The following is a 21,260-nucleotide window of genomic DNA, read 5'->3' on the forward strand; positions in this document are numbered from 1 at the left end:
CCGGCTACTACGATAGTGCGTACAAACGAATACTCACCGCGCTCAAAGGATGATTTATTTTTTATTTTTTTCGAAACATTCTTTGTCGTTTTACTCGAAAACTAGCCTGAATTTTTTTTTAAAAACACTTGGGTTGTATTTGTATGATTTTATTAGATGCGTTGGTAAAGTATGATCAGTACAAAAAATAACACCTTATATTTATGTAAAAATGATTTCCTGGACTGGACTTGGTATTACATGGATCTCACAACTTTTTACCGTAGAACAACTGAGTAGTGAGACTTGGTTTTTTGGCAAGTATTGTTTTTGATGGGTTTGTATTACAGAACGCATGTGTACCTAATGGGATAACTGTTTAAAAATACGATTAGATAAATTTTGCTCTAAGGATAAAAATTTTAAAGTTACCTCCGATTTTTTAGCAATATACGACCGTGGTTTATAATAATAAATTCTATAAAATCACAATGATATCAGTATTTACCTCTTTGATTTCCTGACTTGTTTAGATTTACAAAAACTAAATATTTATTATTAACTTTTAGATAATAATTTGAATGGCGCTTACGATGTTTAGTTACGAGCTCTTTGATGGACACAGATATTATAGATAACGTTTAAAAAATGGCACGCTCGTTTTCATACATTTCATTCTATTTATTTAACCTATCCATATTTATGTGCGGAAACGTCACAAAATCAGAATAAATTTTAATTTTTCCATCCCGCATCATAAAAACTAAAAAGTCAAAAGTAAAATTTAAATAGTAAATATTTTCAACCGACTTCAAAAAAGGAGGAGGTTCTCAATTCGACCCGTATGTTTTTTTTTTTTTTTTTTTTTTCTATGTTTGTTACGCGATAACTCCGCCAATTATGAACCGATTTGAACAAATCTTTTTTCGGCGTATAGGTAATACCTCAAGGGTGGTCCCATTTAAATTTAATAATAAAAAAACAACCCCCAAGGGTGGAAAATTGGGGATGAACTTTTTTATACGCAATATCTCCGCCGATTATAAACCAATTTGAACGATTATTTTTTTGTTGAATAGGTATTATCAAAAGGGTGGTTTCATGCTAATTTGAAGAAAATATTTCACCCCCAAGGGTGGAAAATTGGGGATGAACTTTTTTATATGCAATATCTCCGCCAATTATGAACCAATTTTTTTTGGTCTCAGTGTACTGCCTACCTTCAGTGGTAACATCAAGGTAATAATTAGTTAACTAAAAAGCAAGAAATAAGTAAATTTTTATAAAAAAAAATAAAACCGACTCCAAAAAACCTACACTAAAACGTAGAAAAATAATTACTAATTACCTACTTATTTATTAGGACGAATTATTAATATTTATGTAGGTATACCATGATTGATACTTTTGGAGTCGGTGCAGGCAAACTTTACATGTTTCATAATCTTGGCACCGACTCCAGAAGTATCAATCATGGTATACCTACATAAATATTAATAATTCGTCCTAATAAATAAGTAGGTAATTAGTAATTATTTTTCTACGTTTTAGTGTAGGTTTTTTGGAGTCGGTTTTATTTTTTTTTATTCATAAACAAGCTTTTGATGCTGTAAAAAGAATAAAATAAAACATGAATTCTTTCAAACCCATCAACTTATTACTTTACTCAATTTAAAGATTAAAAACTTGTCGCGGGATTTACTAGTGTAAAAAATACATTAATTACGTAACTTGATTTTGCTAAAAGTCTGATCTGAGAAAAAATCAAATAGGTAAATTATACATTATTTCTTTATTATTATGTATGATGTACTGTCTTAGGTACGATATAACTACGGATTAAGATCGTTTAGTCGACGCAGCGTTGAAATTGTACAGATAAATGCAGTTTGCGCACTCACTACGCGACGTCAAGCAATAAAAACCTAAAATTCGAACGCCAACTTTTTGCTACAACGCTCTTAAGGTCCTCTTTTATTTGTACTGAAACATCTTCCAATGTTAATATTATACGATTTTAAAATATGGTGCACGTAGCAACTTTTAAATCAAATGATTAAGATATGTGTTTGGAGTTTACATAATTATGTTAATAAAATTAAAAGAGCTAAGTAGGTAAGAAACATTAGGTACGAAGCTATATTTAGTCATAGAAGGCGATTTTGATACGAGCTTTTCTTTTAGGTAGCTGCGTGTAAACACAGATGGTAAGGAAAATTTCATACCAAGAATAGGAAGCACCAAAAGAAAATAGAAAGTACCTAGTGAATACCAACATAGATAACAAAGAGGAAATATGATGTGATACAGGATGCAGCATGATTTACTCTTTGAAAGAAAGTCAGAAGGCGAAAGTTAAGAAAGATACAAAGACTTGAAAAATTCGCGTAACAGATCATATACCTCTTACCTACTTCAAAAATATAAATGATCGGTCTAGGTACATGTCAGTAGAACTGGAAACAAAAGTTACTCAGGTACTCGTAGTAAGTTCTGGTAGAACTGTAGCAAAGCTAAGTTTTTGATATTTTTACCCTGTACTTGACTAGGAAGATTATTTTAGTGGAAAGATTCGAGAAATATCATTAGGTTACCCTTGCCATTTGGATAGGACCGAAAACTGTAGGACCGTGAAATAAATGTCGTTTTTACACGTTTGCGTTTTCAATAAATGAGACGACCGAGGCCCAAAGAAATTCGATTTGGCCTCTTGATAAACGTGACAGGTATGTAAAATTGAATGTGGAGCGTGTCGAGACGCGGAATCTTAACTAAATCTTCGTTGGTACACAATCTAATTATTTAAGGCACTAATATTATTTCACTTTGAGATTTTATTAAAAAAACTGTTGGCTTCTTTCTACTAGAATTGCCTATCTACGTCCTCATCATCGTCATTTCCATGATCATTTTAATAATCGTTTCCCAACTGAAATCATGGAAATGACTCGTAGGGGATCGTACCTTTACTCTTCAATATTAATAGATTGTAGTTACAATACAAATAAGACATAACTAAGTGTAGACACTACGATATACAAGTTTCCAAAGAACAAGACAAGGAAGACTCTTAACAGCCCATAAATATTTAAGTATCTAGTTATTGTATTTGCTTCTTCGTGAATTGAATATTTTACTCGTATATTGATCTAACTGAGGCATAATAGTAACAGTAGGTGAATGAGCGCCTGAGGGATCCCAGAGCCAGCCTCGGTGGTAATTCGCTTCTTTGCAGAGCACCTTCCTTGGGGGGCGATAAAAGAAAACAATTGAAACAATTTCCCTCACAAAAAGCTTTTTCATTCCAGAAGGCGTAAGATATGAAACATGCCCTCACAATTCATATTCGTACTCACACTTACATAAGATATAATGTAACGAAAATTGAGGATTGTGTTCATCATGAAAATCTGCTTTTTAATGAACGTGAAAAAATGACAAAAATAGTTCTGTTTAGGTTAGGACATACAGGTTTTGGCCGACCATTGTGACCATGTATTTTTCAACTCCAAATCCCAAAACAATAAATTGTGCCAAATACCTACTATTTGGCCGCTTTATTAAACGGTCGTGTTTATGTTTTTTTATCCACATCACTAGAAGCGCTGATATTGTTCCGTATTAATGATACATCATGGCAGCAATTATTCTATTTTCAAAAGAAAATATATAGGAAATAAAAATGTCGTTTCAATGTTTTTAACTACTTAAAAGTCACTCGAAAAACGAGCGCAACGTTTATTAGCAACTAGCTGACCCGGCGAACTTTGTTCCGCCTTAATGGCAATAAATAAGCAGACTTTTTTTTTATTTCGAACGGGATAAAAAGTATCCTATGTCCTTCTCCTGGCTCTAAACTACCTCCCTGACAATTTTCAGCTAAATCGGTTCAGCCGTTCTTGAGTTATAAGTGGTGTAACTAACACGACTTTCTTTTATATATATAGACTAGCTGACCCGGCGAACTTTGTTCCGCCTTAATGGCAATAAATAAGCAGACTTTTTTTTATTTCGAACGGGATAAAAAGTATCCTATGTCCTTCTCCTGGCTCTAAACTACCTCCCTGACAATTTTCAGCTAAATCGGTTCAGCCGTTCTTGAGTTATAAGTGGTGTAACTAACACGACTTTCTTTTATATATGTTACGGTTAATGTGATAAATTGAAAATTATTAATAATAACCGGTTATTATGAATAATTACCGACAGCCGCGGTAAAAGTGATAAATTAATCACATTTAACAGTGATTATTTAATAATTCAAGCTTAGTACTAACAAATTTCATAAAAGAGAACAACATCTTGTGTACGTGCTCGTGTACAGCCAAACTTTTGAACGTTTTGATATCATAATAGATTAATATAATTTGGCAAAATGAGTTTGGAGTGTTTCTTGCATAATATTACTTTTCCATGATGCATATAACATAATGTTTTGATTTAAAGTGAAAATTGGTTAAGGTGCGGCGGGGGTGGCCCTTGGGCCACCCCTAAGCCGCCTATTTAGTTTTATACACACATAAATGACCTCATATTAATCACATTTACCAAATCATGCGGTAATTATTCACAATAACCGGCGATTATTCATAATTTTCACATTTATCACTTTGACCGTAACATATATATAGATAGAGAGAGTTCGAAACGTTTTTCACAGGCAGGTAAGCTAAGTAGGTTTATGCAGACAGTTCAAACTGCAAGCCAGCTACTAGGATTTACAAAAGCAATATGTTAAACGTATTTACATAGTTATATTAAGTTGCTTTTTCCTTTATATTTTTACTTAAAACTCCATTTTACGTTATAATAGAATTTATGGAATGTGAATAAGTACCGAGACCGACGACAGTGGCACATGAAGTCTTATACTTATGTATCAGTATAAGCGCCTTAATCTATACTTATAATAAATCTGTAGAGAGGTCAATTCTGTAGGTAACTACCTACATGAAATATATTTTCAAAATAACTAATAGGGGGTGATTAGTGATCGATACTGATGCCAAAAATGCAATCAGTAAAATTTTTGTCTGTCTGTCTGTCTGTCTGTCTATCTGTCTGTCTGTCTGTATGTTCCTTATAGAAACAAAAACTACTCGACGGATTTTAACGAAACTTGGTACAATTATTCTTCATACTCTTGGGCAGGTTATAGGATACTTAAGAATTCCCGCGGGAACGGGAAAATCCTTTTGTATGAAAAATCTAAACCGCTTAAGTTAGACGCTTGAAATTTGGCATGCAGGTACCTTAGTAAACTAAAATCTTAGTCACAACAGGATATTGCAAAATTCTCACGGGAATGGGAGTTAGCGGGAAAAAACATTTGTATGAAAAACTCTAAAACGCGTAAGATAGACGCTTGAAATTTGGCATGCAGGTACCTTAGTAAACTCCAAGCTTAGTTACAACAGGATATTGCAAAATTCATACGGGAACGGGAGTTAGCGGGAAAAAACATTTGTATGAAAAACTCTAAACCGCGTAAAATAGACGCTTGAAATTTGGCATGCAGGTACCTTAGTAAACTCCAAGTTTAGTTACAACAGGATATTGCAAAATTCCCACGGGAACGGGAGTTAGCGGGAAAAAAATTTGTATGAAAAAATCTAAGCCGCGTAAGATAGATGAGGTAAAACGGGATCCACGCGTACGAAGTCGCGGGCGGCCGCTAGTTATACCTAAATGCAATTAACTGTTTCATTTAATTAGTCGGACACTTAAACACTCATGCAATGATCATCATTTGGCTACAATAGATGGTAAGTTGTGGTAATTTTTTATAGAGACTTTTTGTCGGTCGATAAATACTCATAATATGTAGGTATCTGTCGATTCTTCATACAAATTAGAATCGGGCCCAACAAAGTCTGTAGGTAGTCTGCGGGGAGTCCAAGCCAATTTATGACACAATTTCAAGACTATAAGCTGTTAAAATAAAGCTTGGCGACTCTACTCCCAAAAAGTCAAACACTAAAATAATTTTACGTAAGACGTTTATTTTGTACAAAATGATTGCTACGAGGATTACGAAACGTGACGCTCGGGATTTGGCGATTTTCAAGGAAAGTGAAGTGGTAATCTGTCAAAATTTGCTTTTAAAATTATTTGACTAGACAGAGGCATATTTAATATAATTTAAATACCTAGTTAAGTGATTACAATTACTCTACACAAAGAAAATCTTGTTTTCTGTTCTTAAAAATCCACGTGGATTTTTCTTAACATTGTTTTATTTAATAGCTGTATTAACGTTGTTTTATTTAAACTCGTCGGGTAGTTTTAATGTCATCCATCAACCTCAACAGCCTCACAAACTTTCAAGTTTAATTATAGATAGATACCTACTCTCTTACTAGATTTTTAACTTCAATAACTTCAAACTCCATATTTCCATTTTACACACCTTTGATCTCTACAATTGTGAAAATCAGCGGTGGTTAGTAGTAGGTACGTATTAAGGATTTAGATAGGTATTTACTCGAGTAACTATCGTTTACAGCCATACTCTAGCTGATAAGGGCAACCGGGAATTCGCAAATGTACCTACATAGGTATCGATTCCCAAATATTGGTGTTTGACTCCCAAATATTGGTATTATTTTTATAAAGAATACAAATAAACGTTCTGATTCGTTTATTTGATTTTGTTCCTCATATTTTCCGGGAAAAACCAGACAATGGCCAAACTACGCCCGAATGCTACAAGCTATTAATTAGGCAGTTCCCGATTGAATCACTGTAATATGTTACTTAGGTGTTCTGTTTGTGTACGATATCAATGCGTAGAGCTATGGACTATAGGCAGATTCATAATGTTATTTAACGTTAAATTCTTTACAACATAACAAAGTACCATTAGAAAAAAAATGTTTCAATAAATATTTTTAAAATTCATAGCCGAAATCTAATTAAAATACTTTATACCTACCTATATCTACCTTTACATAGGTATTCAAAGAAAATAATGGACTTGATAGACTATCATCAGTGTAATTGGACCGATAAAATGTAACCCTCGTTTTTATTTTCAAAAGTTAACAATACTTACATAATGAGATGTTTTAAAAACAACAATAAGTCCTGCCCTTTGTATTTAAAATTTAACCATAAATAACGAGTTACCAATTTAATTTCGTTTCTGACCCTGATGGTGTCATATTTCGTTATTCATTATCTGAAAACGAAATGGGTTTCACTTGAAATATCTAAATATTTATTGAAGATGCTCTGAGAGAACAATAATAATAGAAAATATCCCCTTTTAATATGCCTGCACACAATAAATAAGATAACTTTAGCCAGAGTGTGAGGCAATAAAAGGCATGTCTATTTCCGGTTGGGACCCTGCACAAAACTTTCCTGTTATTATAGAACGTATTTTATATTAAGTGCCATTTTAGCGTTTGTGATGTTAATTAACTTCGGATTAACTATCTTATGTTTTCAGCTGCTTTACTTCCTTTAAATGAGCAACTCCGTAAGAAACCGCTGAATTTACATCCGTAATTACAGCAAACATTGAGATCTTGAAAAATGATTACCTAGTTTTACCAAATATCTTCAAGAAAGTTAAATAAGCAATTAAGGGTTTCAAAAAGATTAATTGGTATACTTCTACCGGTAATTACCTAGGTTGGTAGAGTTCCGTAAACATCGACAACTATTAGCGACATCTGCCGTTACCTGAAAAAAAAATATAACAAACTGTTCCCACGTAAGAGGTAAGAGCTTTTAGCGGCACCTGTCGACATAACCTGCAAATAAATTTCAGGCTGAGGTTCTCCACTAACTTCTATTCATCCATCCCAGTGGCATCAGCTAATAATGCATAAACAAAACCGTTTAAATTGTATTAATTAAAATCACAATTTCCGACGTTATTGGAAGGGGCCAATCCTCTTAAGTTTTAACTTTAATACTATGTTGGTACTCATCTAAAGATATTGATTAGATGATACTACTGCGCATGCTTGGTCACAGCTAAAGCCGCTCCTGTCTGCCGACTTCTTCAATGGGCTGTGAGTTTGCAAATACTACTAGTCCTGTAGTTTCAGTCTAAATTCAGTTTTATAACGCTACGGGATACGAAGATGTCTTCCAAAAGTCAGTTCTAAAATAATTGATTAAGCCCCATTTAAAAATGGGTAACATTCAAGGTAATGAGAAACAACCTAAAACTGGAAAATCACCTGCAAAAAGTAAACATTTCATAAGGAACCTAAACAGAAAATCACCAGGTAGAGACAGTAAAAAACATGGGAAGAAAAAGGGTGATGCAAAACGCGAGACGATCGATAGGGAGTTTGATAAAACGCCAGATTCCGATAACAATGAAGCGATCGAAACATCCGATAACGATACGGTCGAGTGCGTGTTGTCAACATCGCGGCGGGATGCGGAGGGCGAGTCGGCGAGCGTGCACTCCGAGGTAACGGTGACCAGGTGCGAGTCGCGCGCGGGGCCGCGGTCACCGACCCGCGACCACTCCGCCCCGGCTGCCTCGGAGAACGACTCCCCGTCCGAGTCAGTGTTCACGGACCCGCTCACGCCGCTCGCCGTCGAGCTCAACCAGTGCTACTACTCCGCGGAGAGCGACAGCGCGCTCGACGAGCCTCCGCGCACCCTCACGCCCTCGCTGTCGGCGGCCGCCGCGCGCTCCGGCTCGCAGCTCGACATGCCGCACGACGACGCCGCCTCCTCGCTGTCAACGGATGACATGGAAAAAGAAGAAAAAAGCGACGTATTTGATGACACTAGTGACAGGGGCGATGAAAAGGTTATGGGCGCTATAATTTCGGGGTTTCGCGGCGACCACATAGACCGCAGTGCGCACGAGTGCAGCCATGACTTCCGCGACAACCGGCTGAAGGCTTGTCCAGGGCAAACGTCGTTTACCCTCTCCAAGCACCGCAAGGTGGAGCTGACTCCCGTCGCCTGTGAAGCTTCGCTCAGTATGCTTGATAACGGTTCGTATTATGAATTATTTTCCAACATAATCTTACCAAGTATTCCAAATTTAGCTACTGGTTTACCTACATATCACTGAACCTGATACGACTACGAATTTAATTTCATACCTATCTGAAATATTGGACTAATAGTTACAGAAACTGTTTCAATACTTATTGGAAACTGTACGATAAGTACTTGTTGCTGTTTCTTGTTTGCGTTCGTGGAGTACTCTTCACAATGTTTGAAACCAGTTTGTTGATACTGGCTCTACGGTTCAGCACACTTTGATTAAGGAGTACTCGATTATGAATCTTTGTACACCGCAATAAGAACTGCTATAAACTTCATCACAAACACAATCACCATAACAGTTGCTCTTTTTTGTAACAATTAAGGTCGAAAGAAACTATTTTTATTCACAACAAAAGGTTTCTGGCATACATACATATCGCCTTTACCATGGAAGGCTGACAGGCATTACTTAAACGTTATTTTATTGTACACTTTACACTTAGTAATAACGTTCTTTCTTTCTGTCTAGATTAAATGGTATCCTAGGCTAGCCTTATGACTCTAATATAGGTAAAATAAACATCAATATTTACCGCTACGTTATCTAAATACGGACAACATGTCTTTTCACAAGATACCTACCTATTCAACATCACCTTTGGCCAAATTACTGTTAAATGACGCATGTAGCAAAAACTAACACCAAAGACCTTACTTGTTTTTTTGTAAACTTTGTAAACATTATTTGCTAGATAAACTTTTACAAGCTGTTATATGGAAATTCTTCAATGATCTTAAATAAAATTAAGACACAAATGTAATGAACTTAATGAATATTCATGAATAAAATTAGTAAAAGTTTTCATCTATGTTACAATTCCACATACAGAGTAAAATTAGAATAGATTAAGATAAAGTTTTGTAATTCTCGTAATGTTTCTTAAAACTCAACACCAAATAATTCCATACCGATTTTCAGGATACTTGAGGCACTATCTTACTAATTTACACAAACACAAATCAGATTTTTATCAAGCTCATTTAGCAAAAGGTCGTGGGTTCAATTTCCATCTGAGGTTATCGATTGTTTCAGATTTATTTCTGTTTTTATTACAAGCAGTAGGTATCTACGATTGGTTTTGCAATTTCATAGGACAACAAATCCACGGTAGTGCTCTACTATTTACGCACCTGACATTTACAAAACTTTGTTACAATTACAGAAAAAGACCGAAGGCACTCGAGTGTCAGCGACATGCCCATGGGAGAGTCGAACGTGCTGCGCAAGGTGGCGTCGCTGACTCTGGATAAGCACGCCGAGAACAGGGTGCTGCGCCCCCGGTTCGTGCCGGAGAAGCTCGACTTCCAACTGTACGAGAAGTTTGAAGGTAAACGATACTGGCTTCTTAGGCTTTCTACTAAGAGTGTGTTATGTGTTATGAAACTATGAAATTAACACACTCAAATCCCCTATTTCTGTACGTGGAAAATCTTTTACAAACCATAGGGACTTAGGACTAGGATTTTGAATTTACGCGTGCGTATTAAAAACAAGTCAACACACATCACAAACACTTCCTAAATTAAGAATTAAAGTACCTAAATCAAACCCAGAACCTTTTGTGCTTAGGAAACGCTGTAACATACCGTACCGGATTATCAATTCACGACTTTTGGATAGGTAGACCGTTAGGTTTTTGTCTTGACTAACCAAAGCTAAGTAACCTAACCTAGGATAAACCTTAAGATGTTTTTCATGTCATATCCAGTACTTTTCTATTGTGACTTATGGTTTGCACAACAAATACATACATCCATCAGACATCTTTAACTGGTTAGAGTTTACCTATATTGCTTCAAGGCACTTGCGATAAGATAAGGACGAACACAAATCACATGCAGAGTTATCTCGAGCAAAGTGCAGATTTTATTTCGTCACACTCGTGCACAATATTGTCCGCCACCGCCGAGCCAAGTGATATTATTTACCAATTTCATTAAGCTGATTCAAAGAAAACCTGCATGATTAAATTTAGAATTCGTAAAACCCCCGATTGTGAGCCGAGGGACTACAACACCACTCCTTAAGCATAAAAAGCATTAGGTCAATTAGAATCGTTCAAATAAAGTTTTTCAATTAATAAACACGCTTGCTATTTGCAAAAAATAGCAACTGATCGTACCTACCTGAAAAGTAAAAATGATAAACAACGCACGCTATAAATACATGAATGAACAGCTTGATAAGAAAATGATAAGAATAATTGAATTATCTATTATCAGCAAAGACTGCCCCCTAATTCTTATCTGCATTATTACGAGCCATTAGCGACCTGTATACGTGACTTACTGGTTAGTTTAGTCTATTAATAAAGTGGTGAAGATGCAAATCTCAACCAACCGCGTTAATTTCACCAATTCGTCGGTGGCACACTTCAACTATGTCAAGTTTCTTGGCCAGCATCGCATTGCGGATAAAGGAGTTCAAGATATCGTGACTATACTGGGTCTACATACAGATGAAATTACTATAAACACCGGTTTGGTATCCGCAGCGAGACGGTTTCGTTCCGCTTCAAGGCGAGCGAAAAAATGCGCCTGGGTATTAGTGCCATTGAAGAAACTAAGTTATAGAATTGAAAGAACAACACAGTGGTGTAAAACAGTGATATTAGTAATGAACAGTGAACGTCAAAGGATCAAAGTTGAAAGTGATTTGGCAATAGGCGTTTTAACAATGGAATACGAAGTCACATCTTCATACGTCATCAGTATACGAAATAGTATGTTGCAAAAAGTGATGTCTTACCGAAGTAAGTTTTTTTGTCTATTTTTCACGATAGCTCAAATCTTATCAAATCAGCTGGTACCTAACCTAATCCTAATCATAGTACCTACCTACATAGTGTGTGGCTCTTTTTTTATGTCGCGAAATGCTTTGGTATGGACATTCACTGGCCGATGGGGATGAACAGTGGGCTATGTGCTATTCTCTCCGCTAGAAGGGCGGGGCCTACTCACTAAAACCCAACCATGTCCTCCGGAGCCCAATGAAATGGAGCTGCGAGTTACTGTCCAAGCTAGGACATTCATCCGCTCGCAACTCCATCTCAGTCCTCAGGCTATGGCTTGTACTCGATCGAGTCTCTCCAGCTTCAAGGGTCCTAAACACACACTATTCCTCTGGTTGTTTTTTGTAAGGGGATTTTCTCCTACACACTTACTACTTAAACATGTTAACAGGACTGGCCCGCCATAGCGGGTTACAGTCTGATCTATGCCGCTGTTTTTTTTCGTCAGGAAAATACATGAGTTTTATGTGGGGTTCTCCCTGGTAGGCAGAGCCTACCCACTAAGTAAAAACGACGTTGCCCTCGGTAAGCCATATGAGTCGGGAACGCGGGACATCGCTATCGGCGTTTTGCCTCAAGCATTCATCCGCGTTCCCTACTCAGTATTCGGCTCGCTTAATGCGCAGCCCCAAACCAAGGTAGGCGTCTTTACGCCTTCTCAGCCTCCAGCGCCACCAGACACCCCCGTATCTGATGGCCGAGGTCTATTATGAAGGGGCTCTATGCCCCTGCTGAGTTAAGTCTGCTAATTAGAAAAATATCACGTGCGGCCCTCCAAAAAAATGGGCCGGCAGATGTCCAGACGGCCACGGACATCCTCTATTGAGGAAGAGCACAACCCAACCTTTGTTAGATTGAAATGCTCCGTTTTGATCAAAGAACTCATAAATGCATGTGCTAAAATGTATGGTTTCCATAAAGAACGTAACCTAATAATCTTTATTAAATTCTCATAAATACAGGGTGTTAGGTAAATGGGTATATGAGCCGACACTAGCCCATATTGACATACGCATATAAATAGTATGGTGAAGTCAGAATTTTGATATCATCATTTTATTTTTTTTAATTTTCATACAAAATAAATTTTATAAAATTCGATTTGTATGAAAATTAAAATAATTAAAATCAAGATATCAATTTTCTGACTTCACCATACCATTTATATGCCCATGTTAACATGGGCTAGTGTCGGCTCATATACCCATTTACCTAACATCCTGTATATTAACGTACCTATGTCTATTTTGCAACACGAGGGCCTAGCCAAGCGATCTCGATCTCGGATCGATATCGAATTTGATTCACAATAAAGAAGGTAAACTAGATATTATTGTTAGGATGTTGGAGTTTTTCAGCCTAAAGGTTCTGAGTTTGATTCCCAAGTATGAACTTTGAAACTAGGACTGCAATGGTGGCTACTTACCGGAGTAAGAACTCGCACAATACCGAGTTACAAATATTTCTCGCGGTTGATTTGAATAAAACACTAGATGTTACATTCTTCTTCTTATATGATAATCTAGGGCTGTTGGAGGGAAAATAATCATGACTTAACTTTTAAAATCCCGGTGATGAAAATACCTAGCTAGGTAACTACTTAAAGATTATTTTCTATTCGTTTTACGTAGATACCATTTTTTTTTTAATATTCTAATAATCTACTTATCCCAACTATATATAATATATATATATATCCCAACTAATATTATAAATGCGAAAGTAACTCTGTCTGTCTGTCTGTCTGTTACGCTTTCCCGCTTAAACCTCGCAACCGATTTTGATGAAATTTGGCATAGAGATAGTTTGAGTCCCGGGAAAGAACATAGGATAGTTTTTATCCCGGTTTTTGAAACAGGGACGCGCGCGATAAAGTTTTTCTGTGACAGACAAAAAAAGTTTGGATGTATGGATGTTTGTTACTCTTTCACGCAAAAACTACTGAACGGATTTTGATGAAACTTTGCAGTATTATTGTTTATAACCCAGAATAACATATAGGCCAATGATATTATATAACTTTAATATCATTGATATAGGCTATAGTTTATGACGATCTGTGACAAACGAAATTTCACGCGGGTGAAGCCGCGGGCAAAAGCTAGTTCTAATATAAATCATCATTCAGAGTGAGACAGACACTGAATCAAAAAAAAACCTAACTTCCCGCCAAACAGTGAGTGACAGATACATCCCAAAGTTTAATAACCGTTCAGTAATCAACGTAACCTATAAATAAATTTAAGAGCCTATAATATAATTTACTTAAAGACAAAAAATTAAAGCACCAATAACGCAAACAATTAAATAATCAAATCAATCAAGCTTACAATGGGTAGGTATGTTTTTCGTTTGAGCGAAAAAAACATCTCTCACATGAACTTACATCTCAGTCCTGTCACTGTCACTGTGACAGATAAATAATAAACTTTGACATTTTCTTATAGTGTGTGTAAAAGTTTGTATGGTTTGTATTTTAACTTTGTAGAAAACAATATTTATGAAACTAATAATCCATTTTGCCAGCGACAAATCATTAAAGTAAAATACATCTTTTCTTACCTTTCAGGACAGATGCTTTTAAATTGGTTTCTATCATCGATTTCTGAGAATAATCACTTGAAAAACTTGTTGAACCCACAAGATCTGAAAAACCTTGGAATTCAATATTGTACTCACCTATTAGCAGCTGGAGTTCTGAGGCAGATTTCAGACAAAGATGCACCTACCGAAAACATATTCAAGGTAATATTATTTACTTACTTACCTTCTGCACAATAACTACACAACTGCATAACATAGTAATAATATTCCATAAAGTGATATAATTTAATCGTCAAAAATAATGAAAAGACCTTAAAAAAATAGTAACTCACCAGTAAAAATTCACCCTAACCAACTTTCTGGTTACTAATGTTAGTGACATTTTGAAGTAATCTGGTTTCAACTTAGAATTTAACTTAGGTTTTAACCTTGGATTGCTCAATTTACAGTAAATAAGAAATGGTCTGTGAATTATTTATCTTTATGACTATCAATGTAATGTTTACTTCTAGCCGAATCTGATGTACTACTGGGCACATATGGAGACACCAGCATCCCAGCCCGTGACCCCGGGACGCCTACACATGGCTGCTTGGCCTCCTGACAAAGAGTTACTACCGCAAATAACTCAAGATCAACTTATTGTAACTAATCGTTGCAATGTAGACAATAAATTCTTTAATCAAAATAATAATGAAGAAATAAGTGACATCAATGAAGCAAAAGTAACCATTTCACAGCTAAAACAAAAACTTCAAGAACTGGAATTCCAATTAGAAAAATATAAGATTAATGCTCAAATAGATGCTCTAAACAAAAATTTAGGAAAGAGTTTTGACTCACCTTCTCAAGTGGTAGCTAAGACTAAAGTAGAACTAACGAATAAAGAAGTACAGACATCTTATGAAATTAATAAACTCTCCTACAGGCCTTTGATAATACCTGACCCACATTCAAAGTCAAATGTAAATATTGATAATTCAGTAGTAGTAAGTAGTTGCCTAAAAGATATAGAATTGAAAACTGAAAATAGATCTGATAAAATTGAAAACTATTGTAAGTTAAATAAAAGTAGAGATTATAATGAAGCAATTAGAAAAATGGATGTTCCTAAAAATGCAGAAGATAATGCAAACAGCTCAAGGGATGTAAAGGATGATAATACAATAGCTGTAAATAGGAATATCAATAAATGTGCACATCATCCTAATAATAGTGCAACATGCATAATTTCTTGCTGTTGCTGTTCCTCTGATGCATCATTTCTTAGTGCATTAACTTCAAGTGAGTCAATGAGCAACCAAACAGAATGTGCTTTGGAATCAGATGAACTGGCATTGAAAAATAACACTGATTTGAAAAACACTCCTATCACTGAAATGTTATTTACAAGCATTAAGAAGAATGTTACATCGGAAACTAGTCAACATTCAGCAATTAATACGTCCAGTGCACCATCATCAGAAATAAAAGACGAAAATTCTTATTCTAAATTGGAACAGAACATTCCAGAAGAAGACAGTAGTATTCATCTAGCTAGTCTATCCCCACCGACATCTAGTATTTCTACAAGTGAGACGCCGTCAGTATTAATTTGCCCAAAGCCACCGTCTCCCACTAGTCAACCCTCGACGCAGCCGCCTCCGCCGCTGCCGGGCGCGGCGCCGTCCCCGCCGCCCACGCCAGGGACGAAGGAAGCCACAGCGGCTACTTCAGCGCCGTCATTGTCTGAATTAGTTTTGTCTGAACATGAACAACCACATACACCTGATGTACCAACTGGCACTTCAGCGCCAGAAATGTCTTCTGCCCCACCGCCAATTCCTCCACCACCATCAGCTGAATTATTAATACCTTCATCTCCAGTGGCTGGACTAGGTCCACCCCCACCTCCAATGCCAGATTTGGGGCCACCCCCACCTCCAATGCCAGATATGGGGCCACCTCCACCCCCTATGCCTAATATGGGTCCTCCTCCTCCGCCAATGCCTGAAATGGGGCCACATCCTCCCCCAATGCCAGGAATGGGACCTCCCCCTCCCCCTATGCCTGTAATGGGGCCTCCACCTCCCCCTATGCCGGGTATGGGACCACCTCCTCCCCCTATGCCCGGAATGGGCCCTCCACCTCCTCCAATGCCTGGAATGGGCCCTCCTCCTCCTCCAATGCCTGGAATGGGGCCTCCCCCACCGCCAATGCCTGGAATGGGGCCTCCCCCACCGCCAATGCCTGGAATGGGGCCTCCCCCACCGCCAATGCCTGGAATGGGGCCTCCCCCACCGCCAATGCCTGGAATGGGGCCTCCCCCACCGCCAATGCCTGGAATGGGGCCACCGCCACCTCCTTTGCCTGGAATGCCGGGAGCAAGCCCCCTGCCGCCGCCTATGCCAGGGATGGGCCCCCCACCACCGCCGCCGATATCAGGCCCGCCGCCGCCGCCGGGTCAAATGCCGTACTCAGGACCAGTGCCGTTCCCCGCCCCGCCTGTTGGTGGTTGGAGCATGCAACGATCGAGTAAGTTATGAGCAACGATCAGTGATTCACTCATGAAGGGCGAATCGTGATATATTTATAGATAAATATCAATTCCCTGGAAGAGTTTGTCGCCCTTTCAAGATCATCTGGTAAAGTTAGTTGGCTTTTAAAATATTTTTCTATGTATCATTTTAGCTCTAAGAAAAACACCTGTGAAACCTGCTGCGCCTATGAAGCCGTTATATTGGACACGAATTCTAGCAAATCAAGTAGCGCCTCCCTGCCAGGGCGAATCAGATTCTGTACTTTTAAAGCCTCTGTGGCTTGAAATCGAAGAAACGAACTTAGACAACATCGAAGAGTTTACAGATCTGTTTTCGCGGCAAGTTGTAAAAGCACCGGTTAAGAAGAAAGTTGAAGTTAAAACTAAGATTCAACCAGTGAAGATATTAGATAGTAAAAGGTCCCAAAACGTGGGTATTCTTGCTCAAAGCTTGCACGTCGAGTTTTCGGAAATAGAAAATGCTATATATAATTTTGATACTTCTGTCGTAAGTTTAGAAGCTCTACAGCAAATATATGAGTTGGTAAGTAAAAAATATTTTTCATTTTCTCCTCTTTGTGTATGCTTAAAATTATTGTATTTGTATTCAAACATGTCTGTCTTTTATAGCGTGCTACCGACGAGGAATTGGCTATGATAAAAGAACACTTGAAGAGCAAATCCGATGTGCCACTAGATAGACCAGAGGCATTCTTACACGACTTATCTGGGATCCCCAATTTTGCGGAGAGGATATCATGCTTCATGTTCCAAGCCGATTTCGAGGATGCTGCCAGCACAACAATGCACAAGTTAGACAATTTGAAACACACGTGTGAGGTAAGTTATGTTTCATTTGTCTGCAATTTTCAGCTATTTTCTTGCGCATGAGTGAAAGGCAGTCATTAGTTTTGTATTAGATCGTTATTTCTTACGTTTCGCGTTACTCGCCATTAATTAAACTCATTTATTTACTTGATTTTTAGTAACATTAATAGATATTTTCCTAATCATATTTTTTATTTCAGTTTCTAATGACCAGTGAATCTCTAAAGAAATTATTTGCTATTATATTAACACTCGGTAATTATATGAATGGTGGAAATGGGCAAAGAGGACAAGCTGATGGCTTTGGGTTGGAGATTCTTTCAAAACTGAAAGATGTAAAGGTAACAACACTATTTTTTTTTTCTTTATTTGACGATTCCAAAGCAGCGATACTTTCCAATTTGAATAATTTAAGAAATTTAAATATATTGCAGAGACAATAAACGATGTAGACTCGTATTAATCTCCTAAACTCCTAACGTCTCATCCCGTCTTGTCCCCAGTCGAAGCAATCGAACGTGACTCTGCTGCACTTCATCGTGCGCACTTACATGCGCGCATGCGGCGGCGCCCTGGCGGCCGCGTGCGCGCTGCCCGTGCCCGAGCCCGGCGACGTGGCGCGCGCCGCCGCGCTCGACTTCCAGGACGTCGCCGCCGGCCTGGCCGCGCTCACGCACAACTTGGAAGGTGAGCGGTGACGCGACAAGCGACATGCGGCCTTGTGTGTATGACGCTACAGCACTTCATCGTGCGCGCTGCCCGTGCCCGAGCCCGGCGACGTGGCGCGCGCCGCCGCGCTCGACTTCCAGGACGTCGCCGCCGGCCTGGCCGCGCTCACGCACAACTTGGAAGGTGAGCGGTGACGCGCCAAGCGACATGCGGCCTTGTGTGTATGACGCTACAGCACTTCATCGTGCGCGCTGCCCGTGCCCGAGCCCGGCGACGTGGCGCGCGCCGCCGCGCTCGACTTCCAGGACGTCGCCGCCGGCCTGGCCGCGCTCACGCACAACTTGGAAGGTGAGCGGTGACGCGACAAGCGACATGCGGCCTTGTGTGTATGACGCTACAGCACTTCATCGTGCGCGCTGCCCGTGCCCGAGCCCGGCGACGTGGCGCGCGCCGCCGCGCTCGACTTCCAGGACGTCGCCGCCGGCCTGGCCGCGCTCACGCACAACTTGGAAGGTGAGCGGTGACGCGACAAGCGACATGCGGCCTTGTGTGTATGACGCTACAGCACTTCATCGTGCGCGCTGCCCGTGCCCGAGCCCGGCGACGTGGCGCGCGCCGCCGCGCTCGACTTCCAGGACGTCGCCGCCGGCCTGGCCGCGCTCACGCACAACTTGGAAGGTGAGCGGTGACGCGACAAGCGACATGCGGCCTTGTGTGTATGACGCTACAGCACTTCATCGTGCGCGCTGCCCGTGCCCGAGCCCGGCGACGTGGCGCGCGCCGCCGCGCTCGACTTCCAGGACGTCGCCGCCGGCCTGGCCTACTAATAAGACTACTTACTTACTCATGATGTATCCCCAAATATGAGACAAATCCAATGAGTTAAAATGGCCATAATTAAAACTATGCTAAACCGTTTTAATCATAAATAATGAAACATCTTTTCAATTTTTGTTTCAGCTTGCAAGGAAAAAACCAAGAAAATCCTTGACTCAGGTGCGCATTTAGAGGAGTCTCCTTCGGGCGAAGGACCAAAGAGGCTCGAAGTGTTCAGAGAAAAAATGTCTACTTTCTTAAATGCAGCCGAAGAAAAACTTAAGACTGAATACGAAAACTTAGAAGATTGTCGTAGTAAATTTATAGCAACGATAAAATTTTACCAGTACACCCCAAAATGTGGCAAAGTTGAAGACTGTGAGCCTAAGGAATTCTTCAGTCTGTGGACATCATTTTGCAGTGACTTCAAAGATATTTATAAAAAGGAAGAACAGATTGCTATAAAAGAAAAGTAAGTAATAACAGTTAAATTATAGAACTTATTTACAATTTATAATGCTCAACATTTTCATCATTTTTTGCTACTGGCGACGATCGTCAATATTTTCCACTTGGTTGTCTTGATAACTAGTGGCTTGTTGCAGGTTAAAAGAAGCCAAAAAAATGCAAGAGGAACGAAAATCATTAACCCAGCCGAAAAAAGAAGGAGGCCTAAAAGCACGACTGCAGAAGTTATCAAGTACCAGAAAATAATTATATTCTCTGCCATTGCTTAAGCACAAATAATTCAAACATTTGCCATTTAATTTAAATATTTTTATAATATTTATCGGTAATTATAAGTTATGTTTATTCTCTAGACTGCAATCTAAGATTAAGCGTTACAATTGCCACCACTTTTAATATTGGTACATTGATAGTTTACAAAATACATCTAAACAAAATTGGCACCTGTTTCAAACAGAACCCAACTGAGCTTAAAATTAGATTGAAGTCTAGAGATGATGTGCAGTACATTAATATTAATTAATTTAACTTATAAAGTGCATTTCAGTGATCAACGAAAATTAAATACATTCCATTTAAAAATACTGTATTGTGGTTTATGCATCTTTTGTGAATTAATGTCGATTTCAGTTACAAAAATGCTTTGTTTTTTAAACTTGCATAATGTTAAAAGAATGTAGGCATAAAAGTCAATAAATAGGCATATAATTAAACTTGAACTATTTCGCTTTTCTCATATAATCTGGTTAATAAAATCAATTTTGATATACCCAATTGAACAAATTATGTTATTGTTAGAGTTCAATTTCATTAAGTTGAAAGTATTAACTGAAAAGAATATGTATCAACAAACCTGTTTTTTGTGTATTCAACATTATTTAACCCAATTGAGATTTATTATAAAAACCATAATGCTTAAATTACAATGTATAATGAGCAACACTTTGCTAGAATGTTATAAAATTTTTGGAGAAAAAAATAATATTATAAAAGTTAATGGTGCATGCAGCTTAATGCACACTCGGCCGATAGCAATGTACCATTTACGTCGTTTTTAAAATAAAAAACAATTTCAGCAATCATTAATTTTATGTATTAAAATTAATTATCTTAAATCATTAGTAAATTAGATTTTCCCTGCTCAATCAACTTATGCGTTATTTCAATTACACATTGTATAAAATATATTTTATCTTCATAATGAAACTAAGATTATGCAAATTACTACTGTAGGTAAAGCTAGAACATTGAAGTATATCAATATGAATATGTGTGCAGTTCACATTCAGCTGATGTTTAATATTTGAGTACATATTAACTAATATTCTCAGCTGAACATTTAACAATAATTGGCTTTAACTTCAACAGTTTTTATGGCCAAAGCTAATTTTAAAAAGTATCACCTATAACTAAGACCTAAACAGGCTTGTTTATTATCTTTTATTTAGGGCATATAAAAACAAAAATATTATGAATAATTTATTGTACCTGATCTAACTATGTATAAAATCAACATATGATTTTAGGATATCTTTATCTACACAAATGGTGCTGTACTGTAACATTTATATTGTAAATAACTATGAAATATACTACTGTAATTGTAAATTTTAATT

At 37.9% G+C, this 21,260-nt stretch overlaps 1 protein-coding gene across 1 annotated transcript; it reads left to right on the plus strand.

Moving 5' to 3' along the window:
- Positions 1-7,995: 7,995 nt before the first annotated feature.
- Positions 7,996-21,252, plus strand: LOC135072796 (uncharacterized). Its single transcript, XM_063966832.1, has 14 exons — positions 7,996-8,951; positions 10,173-10,337; positions 14,371-14,546; positions 14,858-16,859; positions 17,016-17,407; positions 17,494-17,703; positions 17,892-18,032; positions 18,195-18,385; positions 18,431-18,550; positions 18,596-18,715; positions 18,761-18,880; positions 18,926-19,038; positions 19,321-19,648; positions 19,782-21,252. Exons 1-14 carry the CDS (start codon positions 8,126-8,128, stop codon positions 19,888-19,890), a joined length of 5,013 nt encoding a protein of 1,670 aa, XP_063822902.1. The 5' UTR covers positions 7,996-8,125; the 3' UTR covers positions 19,891-21,252.
- The last annotated feature ends 8 nt before the right edge of the window (positions 21,253-21,260 follow it).

The sequence above is a fragment of the Ostrinia nubilalis genome, chromosome 6 (assembly GCF_963855985.1).
Source record: "Ostrinia nubilalis chromosome 6, ilOstNubi1.1, whole genome shotgun sequence".
NCBI classification, from domain to species: domain Eukaryota; kingdom Metazoa; phylum Arthropoda; class Insecta; order Lepidoptera; family Crambidae; genus Ostrinia; species Ostrinia nubilalis.